Source organism: Camponotus vicinus, unplaced genomic scaffold (genome assembly GCF_025532165.1).
Source record: "Camponotus vicinus isolate PSW18456_S1 unplaced genomic scaffold, iyCamVici1.0 SCAF_6, whole genome shotgun sequence".
Lineage (NCBI taxonomy): Eukaryota > Metazoa > Arthropoda > Insecta > Hymenoptera > Formicidae > Camponotus > Camponotus vicinus.
In genome coordinates, this window is record NW_028141978.1 from 2,315,954 (window position 1) to 2,342,712 (window position 26,759).

At 32.8% G+C, this 26,759-nt stretch overlaps 2 protein-coding genes across 12 annotated transcripts; both read left to right on the forward strand.

The window, feature by feature from the left end:
* The first annotated feature begins 350 nt into the window (after window positions 1–350).
* Cib (thymosin beta cib) lies at window positions 351–14,756 on the forward strand. Of its 4 annotated transcripts, none has more exons than XM_083102081.1 (6): window positions 351–553; window positions 11,135–11,287; window positions 11,842–11,955; window positions 13,002–13,115; window positions 13,636–13,749; window positions 13,838–14,756. In XM_083102081.1, the coding sequence occupies exons 2-6, from the start codon at window positions 11,158–11,160 to the stop codon at window positions 13,864–13,866; spliced, it is 501 nt and encodes a 166-aa protein (XP_082958207.1). In that variant the 5' UTR covers window positions 351–553; window positions 11,135–11,157; the 3' UTR covers window positions 13,867–14,756. The 4 variants fall into 4 exon arrangements, with proteins under 4 accessions (XP_082958207.1, XP_082958210.1, XP_082958209.1 ...); XM_083102083.1 differs by lacking the exon at window positions 351–553 and adding an exon at window positions 10,937–11,023; XM_083102082.1 differs by lacking the exon at window positions 351–553 and adding an exon at window positions 10,939–11,044.
* Window positions 14,757–15,347: 591 nt separating this feature from the next.
* LOC145973668 (uncharacterized) lies at window positions 15,348–25,888 on the forward strand. 8 transcript variants are annotated; one of them, XM_083103205.1, is made up of 15 exons: window positions 15,348–16,325; window positions 17,632–17,850; window positions 17,935–18,187; window positions 18,312–18,450; window positions 18,578–18,747; window positions 18,857–19,234; window positions 19,314–19,506; window positions 19,653–19,707; window positions 19,771–19,869; window positions 19,939–19,993; window positions 20,815–20,931; window positions 21,082–21,131; window positions 21,217–21,316; window positions 21,404–21,634; window positions 24,028–25,888. In XM_083103205.1, exons 1-15 carry the CDS (start codon window positions 16,311–16,313, stop codon window positions 24,699–24,701), a joined length of 2,748 nt encoding a protein of 915 aa, XP_082959331.1. In that variant the 5' UTR covers window positions 15,348–16,310; the 3' UTR covers window positions 24,702–25,888. The 8 variants fall into 8 exon arrangements, with proteins under 8 accessions (XP_082959331.1, XP_082959323.1, XP_082959327.1 ...); XM_083103197.1 differs by having other exon boundaries at window positions 19,771–19,993; XM_083103201.1 differs by having other exon boundaries at window positions 15,348–16,075; window positions 17,594–17,850; window positions 19,771–19,993.
* The last annotated feature ends 871 nt before the right edge of the window (window positions 25,889–26,759 follow it).

Consider the following 26,759-nt stretch of genomic DNA (forward strand, 5'->3'; position numbering starts at 1 on the left):
CACTGTAATCAGTGCTGTACTTATAACTGCTTGTAATCAGTGAGTATTTCCTGTTTTTCAGAGTGATAATACACTGAAAAACAGTAAATACTCACTGATTACAAGCAGCTATAAGTACAGCACTGATTACAGTGATAATACACTGATTCACTTTTAGAGAGTATAAAAATATATGAAAAAAATCGAAAAAAATTTTCCCTTTCAGCATTACTACATTATTACGATTAACTGCATTATTATTAATCATCCAACCGTTTCAGCGTATCCTGATGAGAAATGAGACACAGATGCATCCCGAAGAGCCCCTCGTTGCGCCGATCCTGATAAAGGGGGCCTGTCGTCCTGAGAGGGGACGCGCTGCGGATGGAGAGGGATGAACGACGGGCGCTGCTCGACGCTGCTACCTGGTGTTACGTGCCGCAGAAGCGCTAACTGGTCAGTCAGTGTACCGTCTCGTTCCTGCCCTTGAACAACTTCCTCGACTGCTACTAGACAGTGTTCCGCGCCTGCTTGCCTGCCTGCGCACCAGAAACTCACTCGCGTCAACTGACAGGTCAGTGCACCCCTCTCGGCAGCTATCGCCGCGTTACGTCGCCGTTTCCCCACGGCAACAATACGTTCAATGGCGGAATAACAGCGAGCCGGCTAAAGATTCATGTAAATATTAAAAAAAAAATGTTTTAAGAGACGTCCTTCAAAGACGTTTCCCGGACTTCTCGTCCGGCGTTCTTCGGGAAACGTTACTCGCTCAGCTTTCTCGAAAGACGCAACGGAAAGCGAGTGTCTCTTTTTTGCCTTCCGTTCTGTCTTTTACATGTTAATTCGCGAGATCGAGAAAAGAAGTTAGGATTGACATCAGGGCCGTTGAGCGTCTACGGGACAGAACATGTTGCATACACGGCTCTTTCCTTTACGAAACATCTCGGTTGAGAATAACGAATTAACGAGCGACTTCTCCGGGAACCGGTGGTGGTTGAAATTTTGAATTTACGAATCGAAATGGAGCTATTATAAGGCACACACAGAACACGTGTAATTTACATGTAACGTATATCCTTCACAATAGAAGGATTACTCTAGAAATCGTTGTAATTATCGCTGATTTCGCGTCATAAACACTGAGCCGAATTAAATCATATATTTATTCGCGACGATGTCAAGTTCTATTCTTTGGTATATTTGTGGTATAAAAAATTGAACTCGATCGATAGATAGATCTCTCGTTTATAATAATGATGGAGAAGCAACATAATAAAATGAATTTTAATCGCGCGGATAATTGCGTACTCCAAAAAAATTACACGGCCGGGCCCGCATCCCAAGATATCGATTGGCCTTTCGACGCGATCGAAAATGAACCCAGGGGTGTGGTCGAAAGGCGTCTCTCTTTCTCCCTCTCTCTTTCTCTCTTTCACACAGGACGGAAACACGACGTGCACTTGATTTCTCATCTCGATAATCGCGCGGTTGTGTCGCGAACTAATGATATTCTTCGCGGAATATGACGAAGAATTGGAAGAAACGGGAATGAATTATTCAACATAGCTTATTGACGTGGTCATCTTATTACCATGAGTGATATTTTCATTATCGTGTGTTTTCAAAAAGTGAAATGTAAAACAAGAGAACTTTTACTAATGTACCAGGCAAATTGAAATTCTTATCGCGCTCACACCGATAAGGACTTTAATGACTCGGTTATTATTGATACTTTATGTATGTCATATCGAATCGCATTGCAATTATGCATATGTATGAGAATCGAGAAGATTAATAAACGTGAATCGATATGGTTGAATTAATGAGCAGATTCCGTTCGCAAAAATTTGTAGCACTTTCGATCGGAGTGATTTGAGACGATCGAGATAAGATACACGTTCATCCAAATGTCAAATGTAAAATAAATTTGATATTTACTTCATTAAAAAAAATATCCGTCGATCATTTTTCATATAAATTTGCTTCGCGCTCAATTAATTAATCTCACTCTTTTCTTTTTTATTGCTATTTTTTGCTTATCGTATTTTATATTCTTCTATTTTTCAAGAAATTCTTCTCAAAATACAATAGTTCAGTTTTTAACACACTCGATTAGCTGTAAATTGATAATAATTAAGTTTAATCGGTTGGAACGAGACATATCACTTCGGTCGTGAAATAGTTGTCAGGGAATCTCCTCGTTCTTCCTTCATGTGCAGTGCGGGACGACAGGATGATGGGGAGAAGGGCGTGGTTTTGACAGATGCATACGGTGTGCGTGGAATACGCATATATGTCTCTTTCCCTTGTCGTCGTCGTCGATCATTTCTCGCATATCGCTTACATATCGCCCTACTCGAAAAGTAAATTGGAAATTAATTATAACGATTTTATTTTTTAATCTTAATTTTTTTACTAACGATGGAATATTAAATATCGTTGTTTTAATAGCAAAGATCACGGTTTTTATCTCAAAATTATCGATACTCGAGATTAAATGCCCTGACATTAAAAATGTCGTAAATGCGACTGTGTGAAAGATGCACAAAAAAGCAAGGATGTCGTCAAAGACATTAGTGTTCATGATGTTTGATAGCGATTTAGAATATATTCACAATAATCGTGAAAGAAATTATCCTAGTAGAATAGAACTTGCGACCTTTACTCTTCAAAGAACTTACATTATTGATTTTTTTTTTTAAATAGATAAATAAAAAAGAGTCAATGTATATCTTTACATTTCACATTTAGCTTATTTACTTCTATCGTAATTATGATTATATTTGATATTTTATTTCTTTCAATTGCAAGAGAAAATATCGCTGGAAATTGCGTGGCTCTCGCAATCGTCGGCTCCAATCACGACTCGATTTTCCACGCGATTTTTCAGGTTTTCCTAAGGGAGGATTGCCGTCGAGCGATTGCATTTGCATTTGCATTTTATCATGTCCCGAGCGGTCGTTTCAAGGCGAACGAGGGGCTTCTGTATAAGCGCAACTCGGCCGCGCGCGCGCTTTCGTGCTCGCAAATTGCGTTTTACTCGCGTTTCATCCAGCTCGTTCGCTCGCTCGCGATTAGCGTCTCCCAGATCTCGAGACCATTTCTGATTCCCGCGACAGTGACGTTATTTAACGAATCGACGCCCAGGGCATTCGCCTGTGAAGACTTGTTTTTCTCTCGCTGCAATCATATTGTTTTACTATGAAAAGCAAGTTAGAGATGCGTCGGGATAAATTAATTTGTTTATGCATTAAAAATCAAACACACATGCAGCGATAATATAGATCGTAAATTATCTTTTTTAAGGACTCATGGATTAAGAAATATCATTCTTGACCATTTTTCGTGAAAAAATTATAAAATACATACAGGTCGAATTTTACTACATTTGCTAACGTAGAATAATAAAAAAGAATTTCACTAACTTGCACTATTAATGACATATGAGAAAATTTATTTCAGAGTGTCTAGCGCAAGAAAATATTCGTATAATTTTTTTCGTTTTTGATATCATAATTCAATGTGGCAATATGATGAAGAAACAGGAAACCCTAACACTTCTATAGCCACGTCATCGAGGCGATACCTGCGTTTCCCCGGGGATCACAGAACTTGCATACAGATACAGATGGTTATCTATTGGCTCTATCTAACTACCTCACCTTCGTATTCGCTCGTTATATACTGATAAAAAGCGAAGAAACCGAACGGAACGTCATTTCCGGTTCTTAATCTTTGAAATTTACATTTAGTATTAAATGTGTTTCCGACTGAAACAGCAGTCCGCATCTCTTTAACAACCCTTTCAAAAACCCGTCCAAACGCAAAGAGACTTTAGATAAAAAGAGAAAGAGTAAATGAATAATATCGATGTGTCACGCGAAATGTCATCGTCGTCTGATCGCGAATCCCGCGTCTCGGATACGACTTTCGTTGCCCTCGTCGTTAAGAAGGGAAGCCGCCCTCTTACCCATGACCATGAAAAACCGGGATACGCCGCGCATACAGATATAGCCTCCGCGGATATTTCGCACAAACCTCCCTCTCCCCCTCTCCGCTTTCCTCCGGGCGCGATGCCAGCAATGCCAATCGATGAAACCGTCTGCCGCGGCAGCCGCCGCCGCCTCCACCGGGGTCGGCCGTTCGCTCCCCCGACGCGACGTAACCCCGGGATTGCCCGGCGTCGATGAATCTGTGTGTGTGTGCATGCATTTACGCGCGCCCTAGTCATTCATGCATCGCGAATAAAAGCCCGCACGTGTGGGCCGGTATTTAGGTGTGCGCCGTTATGTTAGCAGGAAGAGACTCGCCTTCCGGCGAACGAGATCCGATTAAGCGGCCTTCTCGATTGCACAGACCGATGTAGGCTGAAACGTGTTCATGTGCGATATATGTATATATATACTTATATAGAACTTCCGTGAAGTTTCGATTTTTATGAAAGATAGCTTTTTTTTTAAGTATACTTTATACGTAAGATTTTAATTAACCTTGAATTCGCGCCGGATGAACGTGTTGCGGAAGCTATGCAGTGCGGGTTAAGGAGCTTAACGCAGCATTGCCTCTTGCCAAATCATAATTCTATATATGAGGTAGACGGCGGAAGATCCGTCGACTTAACCGGAAGTTTGCGCTAAGCAACACACTCGGTACACTCGGGGCCAGAAATGTCTCAACACATAAAGTTACTCGAGCATTATGATCGTTAATTAAAAGAAATGTAATAATAAAAGTAATACTTTTAATCGATTAATTAATTTTCATTTCTTATTTTTATTAATTATTTTTTATTTTTATCAATTTAATTATTAATTTTATATTAATTATTACTCATTTTTCAAATGTATATACTTGATTTCAGACAAACGCTTACGAATACTATTAACTGTCGGAGATTTGCAAGCAATTCTTCAAATCAGGATTATCTAGACGTGATAGATTCATATTTCGAGTACATCTCGGATGTACTCTCATTAACATCGACGAAGGGGATTTAACTGGATCAAATATCTTAAGACGTCGAATTAGAATCTCCCAGCAAGCTCTATAGAAATTGTCCATTGTAGCAAGATTGACTCCAACGATTGTTTCAATTTAATTTTTGATAATTTTTATTTTTTTCAATCGCTCACATTATAATTCGTTGATCGTCCTCGTGACACCGGACACTCGAATATGGAGATTCCAATTCGGACGGTACCTACGTACGTCCCTGACTGTACACGCCACCGCTCGATACGCGCTCGTCCAGGGTTCGTTAGCCGTCACGGTCGCACGGAAGAGAGCTGAAGAGAGAGAGAAAGAAAAGGGGAAGAGAGAGAAAGAGAAAGAGAGTCGCGGTTGCTCGCGTGCGAGCGCGACGGTCACCACAAGCGGCACAAAAAGCATTTCTCCAGCTACAAATACGAGTGCAAGCGACGGTTTCACGCGGGTATTGTATGCGCGTAGGTGTTCACCGTTGCTGGAACCTACCACCGGTCGATACAGACTATGCACGCTTACGCACGTGTGGACGCGTGGCGAGAAAGAGAGAAAGAGAGAGAGAAAGATGGTAACAGGCCCACCATTAGACGCGATTGCCTAAGTTAATTGGCAGCCGCGCGAACTCGTTAGCCAGTGACCGTAGGCTCTCGTTCCGCGGACCAAACTCACGATAACAATACGTCCTAGAAGAAATCGTCCTCGTCGAAATCCTCCTAAAATCGACTCGACGTTCTGAATCGCGCAACAGTTGATTTAGGCAACAGCGTGTCTGTTGGCTTAGCTGTTTGCTATAGTTGTCCACACAGTCTCGTCTATCAACACGGAAATATTACTGACAATGAAGCAACTGACCTCTAAACTCATATTACGTGCTAACGTAAATGTAATATAGATCTTCTTGATGTAATAATAAAAGTAATACTTTTAATCGATTAATTAATTTTTATTTCTTATTTTTATTAATTTATTTTTTACTTTTATTTTTTAATTTAATTATTAATTTTATGTTAATTATTACTCATTCTTCAAATGTATACTTGATTTCAGACAAATTGATGATAATTTGAAAATACTTGAATACAGAGTATAAATTTTGAATATAAATTATAGATATAAGAATATATAAATTAAATATCTCAAGATAAAAGTGCAAATTCAATTGCGTATATTTAACTCATCCGGTTTTAGCTCAAATCTCTGGTCTAAGAAATTTCTGCAATTTTAAATAGAATTTTTCTTAACGATGATTTCGGAATATCAATAATTCGTTAAGAAAATGTGTAATTAAACACTTCGAGATAGTTGTAATTAAGCTTCCGATTAATGTAAACAAAGAGGCTTTATCGGATGCCGCAGGTAATATTCACGAGCCGAATAATTAATAGCGCTACCGTTTGACCTAGAGCCATACTTGCACAGTTTTCTCGTTTAAAAAAAAATATTAGAAATCGCTCCTAGACACGTACACTCATATGAAATATCAGTCTGGGCTCAGCCTTAATCTATCTCGATGACTCGTCTCTGCCGTCGAGTTCTGCCAACGCATCTCGGCAACCCAGTTTTCCAGTGTTAATTTCTCGCGGGTCCCGCTTTTCACCTCGAGAGACGCGAATCCACTCGGGGAGATCGCACGGGATTTATCCGAGTTTCACCGAACGCAACTTCTCGTGCTTCGTTAAGTTGTACCGTTTGCAGTTTACCAATAAGAGGTTCAATCAGCCACGGTTAAAATCCACGGATGTTCAATTAAACGGAACTAACGGTCGTTGTTACGGCGCTTCTTGCCGATTAAAAGCGCTTGTAATTCTTCTTGCTCCATCTCGAAACGCGTCAAACATCCGCAGTAATGTTCGAACGAAGTTTAATTAATGAAAGACGCTAAGAAAAAGAGAGACGTTTTGTTAGAAAAGATGTTAAATCATATCGAAAATCTTTCTCTCTATAGCTTTTATTAATTGATAGTTATTTATTATACTTATTAGCACATGATTAAATCTTGATCTCAAACTCTTGGCAGATTGATTGAAATGCAAAATGACTGATTACAAAAATATACGATTATATTTATTGAATAAAAGATACAGGTCGTTTCATTCAAATTGACTTAAAATAAAATCGTCCTTGAAAATTCTCAAAGTTCTTTTTTATCTGAGGCTTCTTAACATCTTATATTTCTTACATCAGGTATAAATCATCCGATGTTTTGACGTTTTCTGTCAAGGTTGCCCTTTCACGGTTTTCGCATCGCTCGATGGATTCGCGACGCGTTTTCTATCGACAACTCGCCGCGAAAGTCGAGAATTACCGAGAGTTTTATACGGGCGCATTTCGTCGCGATCAAGAGATCGTCTCTTACCGTTATGTGCAGCCGAGTACCCAAGTCTTATGTACCCACACGTATACTCGATACGCCTACACGTAGGCGTATGAAAAGAAAAAAAAATCATCGAGCAAAGCAGAGATACGTAAAGGACGCGCACCGAACTCTCTCGCTGGCTTGCGTATATTCGGCCTCCTTCGTGTTCTCCCTATATACAGACATATACAACCGGCTACCATATAAGGACCTACACGCAGCCTTGTTGATGCTGACCCACCGTTTGAACGTATCTCTCGAAAACCTCTCTCGCGATCCTCCAGGGCCGTGTATCGCGGGTCCGAAGTCTCGGAGTCGACTCGAAAGTCCGCTTATCTATCTTTTTAGTTTTTTCCTTTTTCCTGTTTAATATTTTAATATAATAACAATTTTTTAATTTCTAAAGCGCGCTAATAAAAATTTTAATGATACCGTTTGCGAAATATTGTTGATTCTTTTCGATCTTTGTTTCTATGGTCATTGTTTTGTAAAAGAAAAAAGTACAGTAGTATAAAATCGGCCTTGCACCGTGTGTCACAATCAATGCCGTGTTACTGATAATGCCTGTTACTAATATCCGAGCAGTCTCCTCCTACGTGACTTCACCCACGTGGAATGCAGATTTTTTCTTACTCCGCATATCTTTTATTCTTACCTGAAAGTTTGCTTCAGCAAATTCGATGCCATATCATTATTTGCTTTGCGATGAGTTCTTGGGATACAAATAATATATAACACGAAAGCAATATTTCATACTTTGTACATAACGTAAATAATTTTTTTATACGTGAATAAATTATATAATTAATACAATTTATTAATTTACGTATTATTAATTGTACAATATCATGAGATAATGTAATTGATGTTGCAATAAGAATATAAATAATAAAATGTTAATCTGTTATATTATATATTATATCTGTTATATTCGGAAAATGCAATGCATGCGCATAGAGGTTGATTTCATCACAAAACGTAAAACGACGTTTATTAGAAAAGAAGCACGTGGGAGTGAATCGATACCGATCGCCTACGCGTAATTAATATTGCGTTCTTTTTTTTTTACATTTTTTCACGTTGAGTCAGATGAAGTTTTAAGTCAGCCTGAATGCGCGCGAACGCTGAAGAGCAGCGCGTTGGGAGAAAGGGGGTTCTCAACGAATGAGTCATTGACAGTTTGATGTATAAATGCGTCGCCAGTATTGGGGATTCGACAAGACATATATAAGTGTACGTAATCCACAGACGCGACGACGCGACGTCGATTTCGTGCCGCAAATATCAATTATTTACATCGGAGCAATGTTTGATCCGGAGGATCGAATTCTCTCTTTGCGCGAAAAGAGAGAAACTCGTTGTTCGATGCAAAAGATGATCCGCGAATCTCGTAAAAATTTTTTTTATTTATAATATTTCTGCGGATCATATACCTTTTTTTCGTTTGGAGAAAGAATTTCTTTAATTACTATAAATGTATGTGCAATATATTTTCTGCGACAAAATATGTACTTATGTCTAGAGGTATAATTTACTTTTAATACTGCAAAATTACGTGTTTTGTAGCGAAAAGAAAGAAGGACATAAGCATTTATCGTCATAAAGCATTTATCAGAATCGCTCTCTTGATGCGTCATTATCGTAAATAACAAATGATAGGCGCGGACGAAATCAAGTGTAGCGTAATATCTCGCGTGTATAAAAGATTAGAGATATTCGATTCTACTGTCATAAATACGAGAATGCGTAAAGATTGATATCAGACGCTTTATTATTTTCTGGAATTACATATTGTACTTTAAGCGCGTTGCCGTATAATAATTGCGTTATTAACTATTTCGTATAAATAGACCATAGATAATTACTTACATAATTTTTACGTTTTAGAAAATTCGTTATAGAAAATTCTTTTTATATTTTAACGACCGCGACTTTAACAACTTTAGTCGATGAAGTTGCTGCACTTACAAGGGAAAAACGATAAGAAACAAAATGTATTAGAAGGAAACGGAGACCGGAAGTAATGAGCCACCGTTTCCGCTGCGCGATACATAAATGTCAGTAGTCGGGCGAGCATTACGCTTGTAATTTTAACAGATAAATTGGATTCTTCACGCAATTGTCTAAATCACCATCAATGCATTCCCTTAGCACTTTTTTCTTGCCTTTTTCCTTTATGCTCTTCGAACACACAATTTATAATTTTGTGATATTTAATAATTAAGTTATTATTTTTAATTTTACGTATCTAATATAATTTATATATCTATATAATTTTATAATATTATTATAAAATAATATTATTTATAAATTTATAATATTATTATTATTATAATATTTAATATAACGTCTATGTAATTTTATTATTTTATTAATATTATTTTATTATATATAATTTTATTATTTTTAAATATTATTTTATTAATTTAATGCAAAATGAAATATTTTTTACGTTATTAAAGTGCGTGTTGAAACTTGGAAAGATACTTGCTATACAAAATTAAAAAATTCTAAAGTAAGGATTCCCTAAAAAGTACAGATATTTTCAAGATTAAAAAATACGAGATATTATTTATTTGATATTTCTCTCTTTTTTTTATTAAAGTCTTGCAACGAAATCTCATTGTCAGTGTCAAAATACTCACGAATAAAGTTCTGCTGCATTTGCGGTGTGTCGCAACAATGCGATGCGCAGTTCCGACGTCGCTGTCGATAGCTCCATTCGTAACTTCGTTGGTATTCAATAGCAATCGCTGTTGTCAGCGCGCGGATTGCTGGTGATGCGGTTCGACAAAGAAAACTGCCGCATGTTCGCTGACAATTGGAAACGGCGCGTCTCTTTCGCTCTTGCCAATATATTCACCTTATATGAAAATGGATCTCATATATTTAATACGCGCGGTATCTTTGCATATTCCGTTATTCGCTGTTCGTCAGGACATTAAATTGATATAAGCAGGTGTTCGTGCAGCAGGCGTCAGGAATGCCTACACTTCCGGGTCCGGCATTTTTGAGTCGGACATTGTATCTAGACTGTTGATTTGCTTTCTCTCTCTGAGACGAATTAAAATTTTTATTAAAAATAGTTTGACAGCAGTCTGAACCATTAAAATGAAATATAAAGCTAACGTGATATTTTTTTATCTCCTATTCAATGATAACGTTAATTTTTTCAGAACCAATAGTCATGATGCATAAATATCTGGACACAATGTATCTGATCGGAAAATTTCGAATCCGAAAATAAAGGCATTCCTGATACCTGCTTTTTCAACAGCTTTTTCAACATTATTATCATGCGTAGAAATAGGAATATGAGATAACCCAAGTATTAATAAACAAGAATCTCTAGAATTTTTTTAAAGATTCGAGCATTAGTGTGTGATCAGTAATGATCAAATACTTGCTTCTTTTTCTATTATAGTAATTATGGTTTAATTTGAAACGTAATCTTAATTGATCACTTTAGAAAGACGATTAAATTTTTATGATTCTTTGTTGCGCGTTGTAGAAAATACTTTAGAAAGAAAAAAGACAATCATATATTCGGAATTTGCATCGCATTCTGATCGATATTAATCAATAACATACTTCAGATTATAACGATTGATTATTTGTGCATTAACATTTTTTAACACATTTCGAATCTTAAATTTGCCGAGAAATTTGAAGTAATAAAATGATCGCTTACGGAACATATAAAATGTGAATTAATAGAATATCCACGTAAATATTAAAAGACCATTCCGTGGATCTACAAATTTAATTTGTCCGTTCCAAAGAGACGATTGACCTTATAATATTTCTATCTTACAGATTAAGAAGTACAAGGTTGAATCATGTCGAGTCCATCGTTGAAAGATCTGCCCAAAGTAGCCCTAGACTTGAAAAGCGAGCTGGAAGGTTTCAATCACGGTTGCATGAAGAAAGCTGCCACTGCCGAGAAAAACGTTTTACCTTCCGCTGAAGGTGCGTAAAAATATATATTATATATTTTGATTAACTCTGCTCGAAATTAATTTCCATTAGTGTTATCTTACTTACTTTTTGCTCGCAAAGTTTGATGATTGTGAAATTTTACTTTTGTATTTGCACCCTCTATTAATTTCATGATTAATATATTTGATTAATTGATATAAAAACACGATGTGTGTTAATATGTGTTAATATATGTTTGGCTATGATATTTTTCATGTATATATCGCTCACAAATTCTCACGTTTTATATTATTTTTATGTGACAAAAATTTTTTATGAGAAATTATGTTCATATTAATACCTCACAAAATCTATGCATAAGTCTTCATTTAGGTCCGCATTTGCCCTTAGCCATACATTTAGCGCTAAACGTATGCATGCGATGAATTTCAATTGAAATAAAAACTGAATTTTTCAAATAAGACTCACATAATCGGATACGTTTAGCGCTAAATGCGGGGTGTGAGGAAAAATTGAGGCGCGAGCGGAACTTCCCGATAAAAACAACTGCAGCTGCAATAAAAATATGTGAATTGCTGACGTAGACGTACGACAAGAGAGGCAGCATTCTGAGTTGATACACGGCCTGGAGACATTTAACGCAGATCAGTTGAAGCATGCCGACACGAAAGAGAAGATTATATTGCCTAACGCCAAAGGTATTGCTCCTTAATACCGATGGAGCCTCTGGGACATCATTTTTTGATTCTCAATCTTATTGCGAGGATTATTCCCTTAGTCACTTCACGATAGCTCTGTGAAAATTCAAGGGAGGATTATCGCTTTTGCTTTTGGAGATATAATTGGTCGCATGCAAAACTTTAGTTTAAAATAAAACAGCGACAATGGGAACTGTGATGGCTTCGGTGATGGCATTTTTTGGGTGATTTAGCTTGGTCTGTGTCATTAACTTCTTGCTACACAATTTTATAAGACAAGTTTTTAGAACATATATTTAAAATGTAACTTATATGCAGGTAACTACCAATGCACGGCTTCCTAGATTCTTTCTTTTTATTTTATACGGATTCCTTGATTCGATTTAAAATTGATACTTTCTCAACTGAAATATTGCGAAACTGAAAACCTTCGAATTATAAAGCTATTATAAATTTTCAAGATTTCTTACGAATTATGTATCCTTAATGTATAATGTATAAAACAATGAAAATACAATCGAAGAATTTGTCATTAAAATTAAAATGAAGTATTCTAAAATATTTTTCGTACATTACAATGTGCAAAATATTTGTCATATATTACATGTAACAACAAGTTAAACTAATATTCAAGAGGATAAACTCAAAAACATAAATCGATAATAATTTCCTCATAAATTTTATATATTTAAAATTTATTAGGAAATTCTAATTTTTGTCGAGATTTTAATTTAAATTCAAATATAAAATATAATTTTGTCTATAGAGATTTTATCTGCGTAAAGCATTAATGGATAAGCGCTTTATAAAGAAAGGAACGGTACCAGTCATTGATTGATCGCGTTGCGCTCGTCGATTGTGCGGCATATAAATCACGTGGCAATAATTTTTTGAATTTATCCCTCGTTAATCCTCGTATTCGAAACTAGACCACCAGCTGGATATAGTAAATTTATACTAAGGCAAGGTGACACGCTTTTCGATTCTACTTACGCATTATTATTATCATTCATTGCCGTTTCTGAGATCGATCGTCTCACTTCCAGACGTTGCAGCGGAAAAGACCCAGCAAACGCTGATCGCCGGGATTGAGAAATTCGACACCGCGAGTCTGAAGCATACCGAGACTCAGGAGAAGAATCCGTTACCCGATAAAGATGGTACAATATAAGTCAGACTTTTAAATTGGCTTATGTACAGAATAAATGAACTCCGTCAAATAATAGGTGAATTAAAAACGAGTAGGAATTCATCTTCTGTGATCCTTCTAGAAAATCGTAAATTTAAAATTTTTTTTTAAAGCAGAGATTAATTTTAAAGATGCAAATCAGCCTTCTATTTTATTTTTTATTGTTCATTTTAATTTTATAATAAAGGTAAAATAAATGAAGAAATCTTAATTTTTGGTAGAATTCTCTGCTCATATATTTGTTAAAAATGTCTATTATACGATATATACACATATATATATAGTTTCACTATTACTTTTTGGCGGAATAATTATGCTAAAATTAATATAGCATGCAAAATGATTAAAAAATTCATTATACAATAAAATAAAAAATATTATATAAATATATATATATATATTTATATATTTTTTATTTTATTGTATAATGAATTTTTTATATAATTACATCTTACAAAAAATTATAAACTAATAAGAAATTTTCGTTGCAGCGATCCAGCAAGAAAAGGGGAAGCAACAGCTGATCTCCGGTATCGAGAACTTCGATCCGGCGAAGTTGAAGCATGCGGAAACCCTCGAGAAAAATCCCTTGCCCACCAAAGAAAGTACGTGCATTACTCGTTCTTGATTATCGAAATCATTCGAAATTAGACACATCGTTTATCAAGCCTGTGTTATTCGCGATGTTTTTAGCGATCGACGCCGAAAAGATAGCCGCTTAGAGAAGCTGCCGCTGATGAAAAGGAACGAAGAAAAGGAAAGGGGACGGCGTCACACGTCGTTTCTTCCATTTTCTATATCCGTGACATTTTATAACAATTATTCATACATTGCCAAGGAAAAAAAAGCGCGAATGCGAAGCACTGTATTAGTATCATAATGCTATGATTATACTTATCCTAGCGTCATTACCGGCGTATTTTCCTTCTGGCGAGAGATCAGAAGACTCTCGATCCAAAACGTCCAACGTCGAATCGGGCTGATAACGATACCGCTTTGCTGCCTGTCCTATCTCGGTACTAAATTGCTCCGAGAAACAATTCGACAACAATCAAACAACAACGAGAGCGGATTTAAATAATACTATAAGTCCTTATCTCGCTCCAAGCTTTTTCTAACTTGCCTTTTTTCTCCCTTACTATATCTATTCTTCTTGTTGCTAAATATACGGCGGATATTATACTTACAAGTCGTCTAAATCCGGCTGCTCAGCTAGGGAGAAACTCGTGGGAAAGAAAATTTTTAATACATGTGGCGAGTTAGAAATTTTGCTTTGCGCGAGACGGGGAGGCCTAATTCAAAAGACCGCATGGAATTGTCGTCTCCTCGCCGAAGGATGTAATTTTTTTATATCGAGAGAATTTTGTATGCGCAGGAATATTCATTATTTTCGATATAACAAAATTGGCATCGGTGATGTTGCATGATGAGTTACAGCAGGCATCACCGAAGCACACACATATGCAATGGTCTTTTACCGATCTTATATATTTATGTAAAAATCATATTTTATACAAACGGGCTATTGTACTTTTCTAATATTTCCTATACATCGCATTGTCATTCCGATGAAATTATTACGAGAAATAAAAAAAAGTAATTTGTACAAAAAGTCTATCGATATTCTCTTTCTCGGCCCTAAACTAAATTATTAGCTGCAACAGAGAACTTTTATATATTTGTTTTGTCTACATGTATTTGAACTTTATGTATAATATTTTTACAATATTTTTTAATCACATTTAGCGCTAAATGAGATGAAGAATATTATTATATTAATAATTTTCTATATAGGATTTGTCTTTAGGTAATATTACTTACAATATATATATGATAATTTACAAAACAAGCTTTTAATGAAACACAGGTAAATTTAACATAATAGTTAATTTACAAAAATTAATTTACAAAATAATCAACGTCAATTAAACACATATTAATTCCAAAATAAAATATATCAAAGAAGAAAACGAATTCTATTTTTCATTTTTTAAATATATTTACATTTTTTATGTGTATAGAAGAGTAAGCATTTATTATATATATATATATATATATATATATGGAAAAATATATAATTATAAAAAAAATATATATATATATTTTTTTTATATATATTTTTATATATTTTATATATATATATATATATATATATATATATATATATATGAATAAATACATAATTAAATAAAAGGCTATTAAAATATTTATAGGATACTTTCTCTATATATTATCTCCAAGGTGATATGGAAGCTAGGTTCGAATTGAAATTTGCCGCCTGTCTACTTAACCGGGAACGGGGGAGAGGAAAAGTCGGATTACCGAAAATGCAATGATTGGCTCGCATTGTCAGCCAATCATGCACGTCTGTCTTTTGTATATGTGAGGATTTCCTTCTTCGCACTTTTTTTTGCTACTCACTGATTTGACCTACGTCTTTATCTCGACGGCCTTTCCTCTCCGCAGGAACATAAGATATCGTGTGACAACATCTGGATCCGACTGATAAGTCTTCACGTCGCCGTTCTGTGCTTTGAAAAACGCGATCGCCGCAGGATGTGAGTAAGACCGCGAATAAGACTTGTTTCTCTCTCTCTCTTTGTCTCATATCTTATCGTGCATTCTTTGCGAGATATTCTTAATTCGTTATGAACCCTGCCATTGTATCGGCGTGAATCAAGGGAATCCTCAAGTAAATGGATTTGTGCAAAGATACGATCAATGATTTATAATTGATATTAATTGTATTGCACGATCGCACTACCGGAAAACGAACAGTAGCGAATTAGAGAACTTGGTGTAAGACGACGATGGGAGGAGGGAAGAGAAGAAAGATGAAGGTTCAAGGGTAAAGTGTGTATTGTGTTTGAGAAGTCAAATGACCGTTGTTTAATAAGAGAGGATCCGAGACTCATTTCGCCGAGATTGCAGGTGAGGAAGGATAACGTGGTATCTTTCGCGCGAGATCAATTTTTTTCTCCGGTCCTTTTATATTTCGCGAAAATAATCTCTCTTGGTGAACCGATTTCTTTGATCTTGGCGAGGATCGCCGATTTCGCGAGGACGAAAAACCTCCATCTTTTCTTAGATTTTCTCGACCTTGGCTTTTTCGCAAAGCTTCGAAAGGCGAAAGAATTTGCTGATACGTAATTGATTGCCACTTACGATGGTCTTTCACAGTGTATGTATTATGTATTCGATTATCTATTAAGGGGGGGGATACCCCCCCCCCCCCGAGGCACAATCGTACTTGTCTCCTTTATTATAACGTTATAACACTGCGTTTTGTGCGGCGAAATTTTTCCAATGGATTGAAATTAATTTTTAGATGAATATTATTTTGCCTGGGAAACGAACTCTTACGAAAATTGTCGCTCTCGTTTCGTTTTGTATAATCATATCTACAATTCTGTAATGCAAAATACTGGTTTGATATAGAGATTATATGGAGATTTCTTTTCTCAGATTTCGAAATTTGATCTATTTCACATATTTTAAATATATATATATTTTTTGTATGTTTTTTATATGTGCAAAACAAGATTCATTTTGTTTTTGTTTGTGTAATCATTTATTTTATTTACTTATTTTATGGTGGTTTTATATTTAACAGAAACGTATTTTAAAAAAAAGAAACTATGTTTCTAATTTTATAAATATATTAAACAGATTTATAGCTGCAGTAAGAGAAACTGTTAATGTTAATTTATAATATTACTACAAGAATATTAACTTTGAAGATTAATTAAAAATTTTGTAAATAAAATAATAAATATGATTCATTATGAAACATTAAAATAAATTATTTGCTGTTATTTTACTTTGCAATATATATATTTTATTTATGTAATATTTTCTCTGAAGCAGATACATATCTTGTTTGTTTATATCGTCTATAACCTTTTATGTTTCAATTTTAATATACAGAAAACACAAAGCTAAAAAAACAATTAGAAGAAATTTCACAATTTTAATATATAGTAAACATAAAGCTAAAAAAAAAATTAGAAGAAATTTCAATAATTTAATTCTTATAATTAATATTTGCTAATATTTATTGTCATATATTACTAATCTCAATATCACATATATAATAATCATTGACAAAAATATATCAACTTATTACAAGACATATCATTAATGTAAATAGAATTTGAGAACCATTAAAACTTGAAAGTCATTATATTTATTATTGTACATCATACATTGTATATCTGAGTTACTTTTTTGATAGTCTATCACATCTTATTTCTTTTCTACAAAAGAAGTGAGCATTTAAATTCTGCTATCCTACCAGTACTATATAGTAATATATCTTATATAGTAATATAGCGAAAAAAAAATTGATAATATTTAACATTGTATAAAATATAATATAAGAAAGAATAAATAGAAGAAAGTAAAATAAAGAGATAAATTTGCAAAAAATTTAAATATTTTGTTAGCTAGACACATCTCAAAATCTTTAGCGGTTTATTGAATTGAAGCATATGGTGGTATCAACTAGAAGAATGTCGAAACGAACGTTGGAGCCAGTAGATCAATGGCTGGCTAAAGAAGGTTACTTCAGAAAGCCTACTCCTAGAGATCCCACTTGTTTGTTCAGAGCAATCAGTGAACAGGTGTATCATACTCAACATTATCATTTACGAGTGAGAAAAGAATGTACGGATTTTATGATAAAAAAAAGGCATTTGTTCATGAATGTAAGTATCTTATGAAATATTGTTCCTTTATAGAAAAAATTGGAAGATGTCTTTTTTATTTCTTTTCCTTCTTTCTTTTTCTAGACTATGACATCATTTGATTATTATCTGAAAGAAATGCAGTGCTTCACAGAGTGGGGAGGTCCAAACGAGATTCGTGCTATGTCCTTGCTTTATAAAAGAGACATCATCATATTTGTTAGCGAGAAGCAGATATGTGAAAATGTTACTAATAATGGTTTCAAAAAAGGTGTTATATTACTATGTCATACAGAACCAAAGCAATATGAGCCTGTTTATCCAATGGCTTTTGTCCAATCAGCCGCTTACTGTCAATGTATGTAGATTTTCCATTAACATGTGTTATACTGTGTCTATATGGCAAAAGTTTTTTTTTTACTTCAATTTGTTTTTTCAAATGATGGTAATTTTTTCTTTTTTTTCTCTTTTTTCCTCGATAGCTATTGTTTATGAGGTTGTATATAGGTATTTGTATCAAATGCCTAATATAAAGACTGTTGCGGATAAAATGCTACATAATCGAAATACTGCATTTAGACATGATAGATTTTTTCAGAAGGGAAATCTTGATATTAGAGAGTAAGTCGATTAATTACATTTCAATATATACCATGATTGCAATTAAAACAATAATTGCAATCTGCAATAAATATTAAAAAAGATATAAATTATTTTTCTGTTTATAATGAAATATATTTTTATTCAGACAATTGATTGAAGATTTATACAAAAAAGTCAAGAATGAACATAGTGATACGGATGAAGTGCAATCTGACTGGAAGGGAATACCACCTATTCCCTATAAAGTTGCAAAAGCATTAGCTCCTGATTATTATCGCAACATAGAATTAGACATATGGCATGAATTGAAACGAGGTATTTTATATATATAATAAACATATAGATAACAAAAAATAACTTTATATGTTTCTTTATACTCTTGAACAAAAGCAGAATATTTGAAAATAAAATTATTTTTATGCAGAGGTAAAATCTGCAGGCTGGAACAGGTACAACAGTAATGAGCTTCAAGTTGGTGGCAAATGTTTGATAGAAATCAGTATAAATGATTTAGAACAATGTGACAGAAATAATAACAAAAGTTTACGTCCTAATCCATCAGATCATGGTGGTGAGAACAATAAGATTGAGCAGCAAAAATTGAAGCAGGGACCCCTTTGGCTCCATGGTTATATACAGGAAATGCATACAAATAGAGAGCCAGTCCTAGTCTTTATCAAAGATCTTGGAGAGAAAAAATTTGTTCCATATGATGCTCTGAAACCATTACCTGTAGTGAGGAAAAATAAACAGAAAAATTGGGTAGCAGTCAATAGAACTCATTCAGTTAATTCAGATTCCAGTTAGTTTATTGAATCATTTATTCTGATATTATCATTCTCTTTTGTACACTTATTAATTTTTATTTTGTATCTTGTTAGGTCGACGGTGGAATAAATCATATAACTCATTCTCGCGAAAGAAAAAAGGCACCATAAGTATGGTACATGGTACAACAAGTAATCCAAATAAAAATATAATAATAAAGGATGATAATAATAATAATAATAATGATAGTGATAATATTAACAATATTAATAAAACTAAAATTGATGAGCGAAACGACGAACTTTCGTACGTATTTTGATTGCAACATACAGAATAAAAATAATTGTACAATAAAGTATAAAATCATGTAGTTTAACAAAGATATTGCTAATTTAATTAATTAAATTAAATTAAAATTTTTTTTGTACTTTATAATCAAATTTTGCTTACAGTACAATAGATCAATGCCAAACAGAGAATCAGTCTTTAGGAGATCGTGTGACAAATGTAAGAAAGATTTTAACGTATTCAAAAATATAGAAATTCTTTTTCATATCTTTTTATTTATAGGAAGAAACTAACAGTTTGCCTGTCATGGTTGCACTAAACAATTCACAGTCCACAGCGTCGAACAGTGTAGCGCAAAAAGGAGAAGAGCATAAAAAAATGGTATATAGAAAGATGAACAATACTGCAAGAAACAAAACTGAAAAATGTAATCCTCGTAATGGTTTTCAGAGTTCATGCACAAAATTGAAAATGTCAGATGAGAATTATTGTTCACCTTGCAATGGTAAATATTTTTAAAGCTCTTAGTGCTTCACTGATATGATATTGAAAAGTCTAAGTTTTTCTCTCTTGTATATTATCAAATAAAATGATTTTTTTCGCGTATTACCGCTCACGTTCAATAGTGTAGATTAATAAAATATATTAAAGATATTTCTTTCGGTTTATGAATGAATAGCTGCAAATCTTTTGGTATGAAAATCCAATCACTTACAAAATTTACAAAGTTCAATTTATATTTGGAAATTTTGCAGATTAAATCATATCTGCATTAACTAATGCAGGACAAAAATAGAAGTTATCAGTATATCATCAATCTACACTATTGAATGCAAATGATAAAAGACATAGAAGAAAATACAAGAAAAAAAGTTTACGATTCCTGTTATTATAATTCAACATTACTGCTGTGAGAAGATAAAATTTTAAATAAATGACTTATCTCTTAATTGAAAATATAAATCGGAAACTTTGCAAAACGTTTATTTTTTGTTTTTTTAAATAAATTAAGAAAGAATATGAAGAATTGAAATGTTTATATACATATATATATATATATATATATATATATATATATATATATATATATATGATAATTTTACTTTTAAATCAATTTATAAAACATAACACATTCACACAATAACTGAATCGATGCTACATTGACATGTCATATCAATTTATTATTGATATATTATTAACAGTAGATAATACATTTGTTAAAAATTAAATTTATTGACAGTTAAATACAGAGATTTTTAATTAATTTTTATCAAAGTTTACCAAAATCTTTCTGCTTGACAATAACTAAAATTACATTAATTACAGGTAACCAACAAATCAACATGAGCGGCAATCCGAACGTATCTTATGTTGTCTCAGATAATGCATATCCTGTTTATCCATACATGTCAGGAAATTTCGGAGAGCACAATCAAATGGATCGTATGTATTATATCAGAGAAAATAATACAGTTGTTTTTATATTAATTTATGCACGTAATATTAATTATGTATTTGCATCACTGATCATGTCTTCTCACAAATAAAATTTATATTCTTTTATATATTTTTTATATTTGTTTTCTTTTTTAGATACATTCGCATCTAATTTCTTTTGTAATTTGCACCTGCTACATTTGGAGGTATTATAGTAACATATAATGGATAGAAAAGAATACTGTAATATTTACCATATTTAGTAATAAATTAATATAATTTTTTTTACAGGATTCTTTTCGTACCTTAAGTCCAACTTATTATGGACCTATGATGTATGGGCCGGGTCATCATGGCGTGCAACCTCTAGGGGCACCATCAGGAAATGCTCGTATGAACAATAATTTATATATTGATAAATATCCACAGAAGAAATTTGCAAAATAAAAATATTGCAATATCATTAATCTTCAAATAGATATTCCAAGTACGCCAGAAGAAATGGAGCATCTTGCAAACGGGATGCAGAATTGTTCGTTAACGTATAGCGAGGGACCAGCCGCTAATGATGATATTTCCAACACTTCGCATCGGAGTATAAGTGGTGCACAGAACGCAAGACAGCCAAAGCAAGAATTGAAAAGTTTGAATGGAAAAGATCCTTCGTATCAAGTTGGACAGAAAGGAAAACAGAGTGGAACTGCTAAAGGTAATAGCAAAATTAATTATATATAATTTAAATTTTAATTTCTCTCTTTGAGATAATTGACTTTCCAAAAAAAACATTTTAGAAATAGATTTAATTTTTGCTAATGTCTTAAGAAAACACATAAAATATATACAGAATGTTTTAAATAATCAAAAATTCTTTCAAATATTCTTCCAAACTTAGAATTGCTTATATCTTAGTGAAAATATTGATCAATTTCAGAAATTAATTAATATAAATCTATTAAAAGTAATTTTGGATACTTGTATATAGTAAAAATTTAAACAAATAATATCGAAAAACTAACAGATAAAAAAAAATGGAAAATAACAGAAGGACTAATTTGTAGATTGTTGCACGCACGTATAATAATGATAATAATTACAAAATAGATAGAAACTTAAACTTTAGTAATGTATTCTAATCATTTTAAGATGAAAGAAGATTATGTAAATATAAATTTGAAAATTTTCTTTTCAAATTATAAATATTTTTTATTGCGGCAAAGCTTGCTTAAAAATGTTTCTGTAGCAATTCCATAAGAATGTAATAACGCACACGTGGGAATTTCTCTTGATTAAATAAATTATTGGATATTATTTTTTTCTTGCACATAATAATGCCGCTTCTCTTTGTCTCTTCTAAGATGTTGAAAAATCTTCGATAATAAACGTTATTGTACTGTTATGCTATCAATAATGTTGGTGCATAATATCACATATGAAAATATATATTTAAAGTTTTTACAAAATTTTTTATCAAAAAAAATATGTTTATAACTTGGAAAAGAATGTGTTTTTGAATCCATGCTTATATTATTTTTTTTTATTTTTAGAAAAAAAAGAAGAAACTTCTGGAATATTTAACTATTTTGAAATGTTACTTCTTAATATAATAATTTTATTAAAATTATTATATTGTGTCAAACTTCTTTTAATTTTCTTTGGATCTTTTTCTTGATGATATCTTCTTGATGATATAAGATATGTAAGATAAAAGTTAAATTATAATGAAAAAATAAAAAATATAATATTCGCGATATAAAAGTTACAAATCGTAAATATAAAACTAATACACAACCTGAGAATATATTTGTGGCCTTGCTGATTAGATATTTTGATGTTTCATCCAAATAATTATAATCAGAAAATGAAGATTGAAGAAGTTAGTCATGTTAGTGTTTTCCAAAATAGATACCAATGATTGAGAAGAAAAAAAATTATAATTTAATATTAAAATTAGAACAATGCATCTAGAAAAGATGGAAAATATGATAAATTCAAAACAAGAAATACACAGTAGAAGAAAAAAGTGTTTACAAATAATTAAATAGATTTTAACAAGTAATGAGGTAATTAATATATTTGCATAAGTAATTAAATGTGCAAATAAGTAGTTAAAATAATAAAAATTAAATTTACAAAAACTTAGTACTTAAAAGTAATAATTATAATTTACCAGAAATAAACATAACAGATCCATGAACAAAGAGCAAGACAATAGACGAGAGATGAACTAATGACACTCATATAAACTAACGGCAGCGAATCTTTTACTAAAACCGTTAATCGTTAACGTATTTGTTTATATTTTGATACTTGTACACATTTCATTGGTTAATCTCTTTTGCAGCATCAATGTGTGAGACATATCCGTGCTTGACACATCTATCTCTGAGAAATCTAATTATTTTATTTGTAAATTATTTCTATTTTTCATTTTTGATAAAATTTTAATTTTATCTCCATTTGAATATATATCATTATTCATCTCCATTTGAATATATATCATTATTCATCTAGATATTAATTTATTTATTATTATATATATAATTTGTTATAATCTTTTCTTTTCTCTCTTTACCATCTCTTATCTTGAATATATCATTCTTCCAGTTTTTTTAGATTGTTCTAATTTTAACTTTGGACTATTTTCGATTTCGCTCTTTTCTTAATTACTTACTGTACTTCATATTTTAAAAGATATATGTATATGTAAGAATGAGTCTTTTTTTTCAATATTTTCAATGTTTTAGTTAATTACATAAAATGAAACATTGAGGTTTTTGTTAAATAAATTGTATTATAATTGTTTTGTATTTACTTTACATTTTTCTTCTTAATATATTTTCCATTTTTCATTTTTTTATCATAAATTAATCTCATGCATGATATTTTCATTCTTCTACACATGTACATCACATTATTATGAATACAGAATAGCAAATCGAAAAGCTTACGAGAATATAGAAGCTTAACAAGTATTGTATTAATCTTCATTATACATACATTTTTTTATATAGTGATTTATTCGTAATTGTTTACCTCAGGTTTTCAGTTCTGCGAGGAAATCTACGAAGATTTATATGTAATAAATATTTATTTCTTCAACAGGCACAGGCAACAAGCCGCGAAATCGTCAGCAGAATCGCGGATCGATGTATTCGACGCAGCACTCGGGTCAGCAATATGGCGCGTCGATGATGAACACGACATATGATACATGTAGAAACGACACGCACGTGGTACAGCATGGCCGATCTTGGGATCCATTGTTGCAGCATCTAGCGCCCAATGGACCGAACGCTTACGCATCGCCGCAATACGTGCCGCCACCGGGCGTATTCCCCTCACCAATGCCATATCAAGAAATGCCATCACACTACACGACGAATGACGGTATCTTGGGAAATCCTTCTCCATATTACCCAGCGGGAAACGGTAGCTATGTACCGATGCCGCCATATTTACCGCCTCAACATATCGATGTGGCTGAGAATACGACTATGCCGTCATATCCGCAACATGTTTACTCGCCAAGCGAAAATCCATACTCATCGAATCAGCCACCAACGGCGAGCCAGCCAATGTTATACTCACAGCCTATGATGTATCCACAGCCAATGCAGTATCACGCTTTGTTGCCGCCGCACGTGCAAGAACAATGGAATCCAATGTTGGGACCGCAGCCTTATATGCAATGCGCAGCTCCGAATCCGCCACAAGTCACGCAGATAGTCGAACCGTCCTCTAATGGACAATGTACCACTTCGAAAGGTTCACTTTAAATCATATGTGATATATATGTATGTATATATATATATATATATCTACCTGAAGTCTGAAAATGTAAGATCCAATTTTACTGCAGTAACAAATGAAAGTATCATTTAGCGAATAATTACAGAGCTTATTCACTGAAGGAGAGATTTTTTATAAAGACTGAAGTTATAACTATAAGACACCAAATTTACTGCAGTAAAATTAAGAATATAACAGTAGATTAAAATTAACTATTGTATAGCAGTAATTTTGGAGTATTTATAGAGTCAGATTAATTATTCTAAAAAGTAAGATTATGAAATAAAATTAATTGTTTGCGATTCGTCATTCTAATTCATCGTTAGAAGCCAATGAGATCGTTCACTATGATTTTCTGCAGTTACCTGCTTCATGTACAAAATTCGGTCTGATATACAAATCATATATAAGATACGAAGATTGTTCTCTTTATAGATTATGTACATGGCCGAAAAATCGCCTAATAGATTTCCTATAAGAGAAATATTAGCTTATGATTAATAACTTAACGTATTAGAAGACAGAAATCAATAACTGAAAAATTTGAACATCAATTGAGACACCATATTTAGACTTATAATTTAAAAAAATACAAAAAAAATTGCGCAGACAATATTATTCTTAATACATATATTTAACGAGATAATATATTTAACGAGAGTTTGTTTATAGAAGAAATCCATAATAATATAGCAGATCTGTCAACTACAATGATAAAAAATTCTGTTTTCTTCTTTTAAATATTCCATTAATGTTATTTGTCAAAATTTAAAAACTTGAAAAAAATATCGTGATTACTCATTATTATTATACTGTTATATAATGGATGTTTTTCAAATAATAAGTAAGATAAATAACGTAGATATCTCCTTATTAGGATGATATAGCTATCTATCCCTATTGGAATTATCAATAGGCTATATTAATTATAATCAAGCCTCTCTTTAATTATTATTCGAAACTTAATAATTTCAAGCAGAGTATTCGCGGGTCTAAAATGTTAATCTTTAGAATAATCGAATCTATATAAGTTAAGATCTTGTATAATCCATTAGTAATAAGTATTTACTAAAGTTCCTCACATAACATTTATACAATTTTTACTTAAGATTAACCTTTATACAACTTTTGCTAAATCTTTTGCAAATAAACGATGCAAATCAATTGCCTTTCATGTGCTTCTATTACATTCTTCTATTCATTTGTAAAAAATGAGCGATTCAAAATATTAGTAAGCTGTACAATGTGTGTGTGTGTATATGTGTTAGTACATTAGAATTTTAATAATTTTTTGTTTTTCATATCTTACTCTATTATTTCAGCATGACTCTGGTTTAAAATGAAAAAAAATATCTTTGATCATATATATCATATCAATAAAAGGTAAAAATTTATATAAAAGAGAAGTTAACAAATCGCGCTGAGCAAGATTTATTGAATCTAGACCATCAATGCAATCAAATCGCGCTGTGATAAATCGTGATGAGCAAATTATTGAAAGAGAATATGCGTACCCCGCTTTATATTGCGATTGACGGATAAATTATTATATAACCTTGGCTGCGGTCAAGGGGACGCTGAAGATGCTTTGAAGCGTTTGATTGACCAATCAGGGTAAAAGGAGTAAAGATTTCTTTAACCTGATTGGTCAATCAAACGCTTCAAAGCATCCTCAGCGTCACTTTGACCGTAGCCCTTGTCAACGCACGCAACATTGGCGTCAACAATGTTATCTGAAATTTTAGTAAGCGTAAGAATTCAAAGAGATTACGCAATGTATCGAAACACTTACTCTGCGATTCAATTCTTTCCAACTAAAGAAAGAAACGTTAAAATGTATTTTCCCGATTTTACTAATGAAGGTAACTTACTTAGAAATGCCAACTTAGAGCAGAAAAAGGGAATACGCGAAATGATTCATTATAATGCTTACGATACACACCTCTATCATATAACAAAGAGATCGATATTTCTTTTTATGACATTCTTTTTATGACATAAATTAAGAAAAGCAAGAAACAGATTATCATCTAAGAAAAATCTAC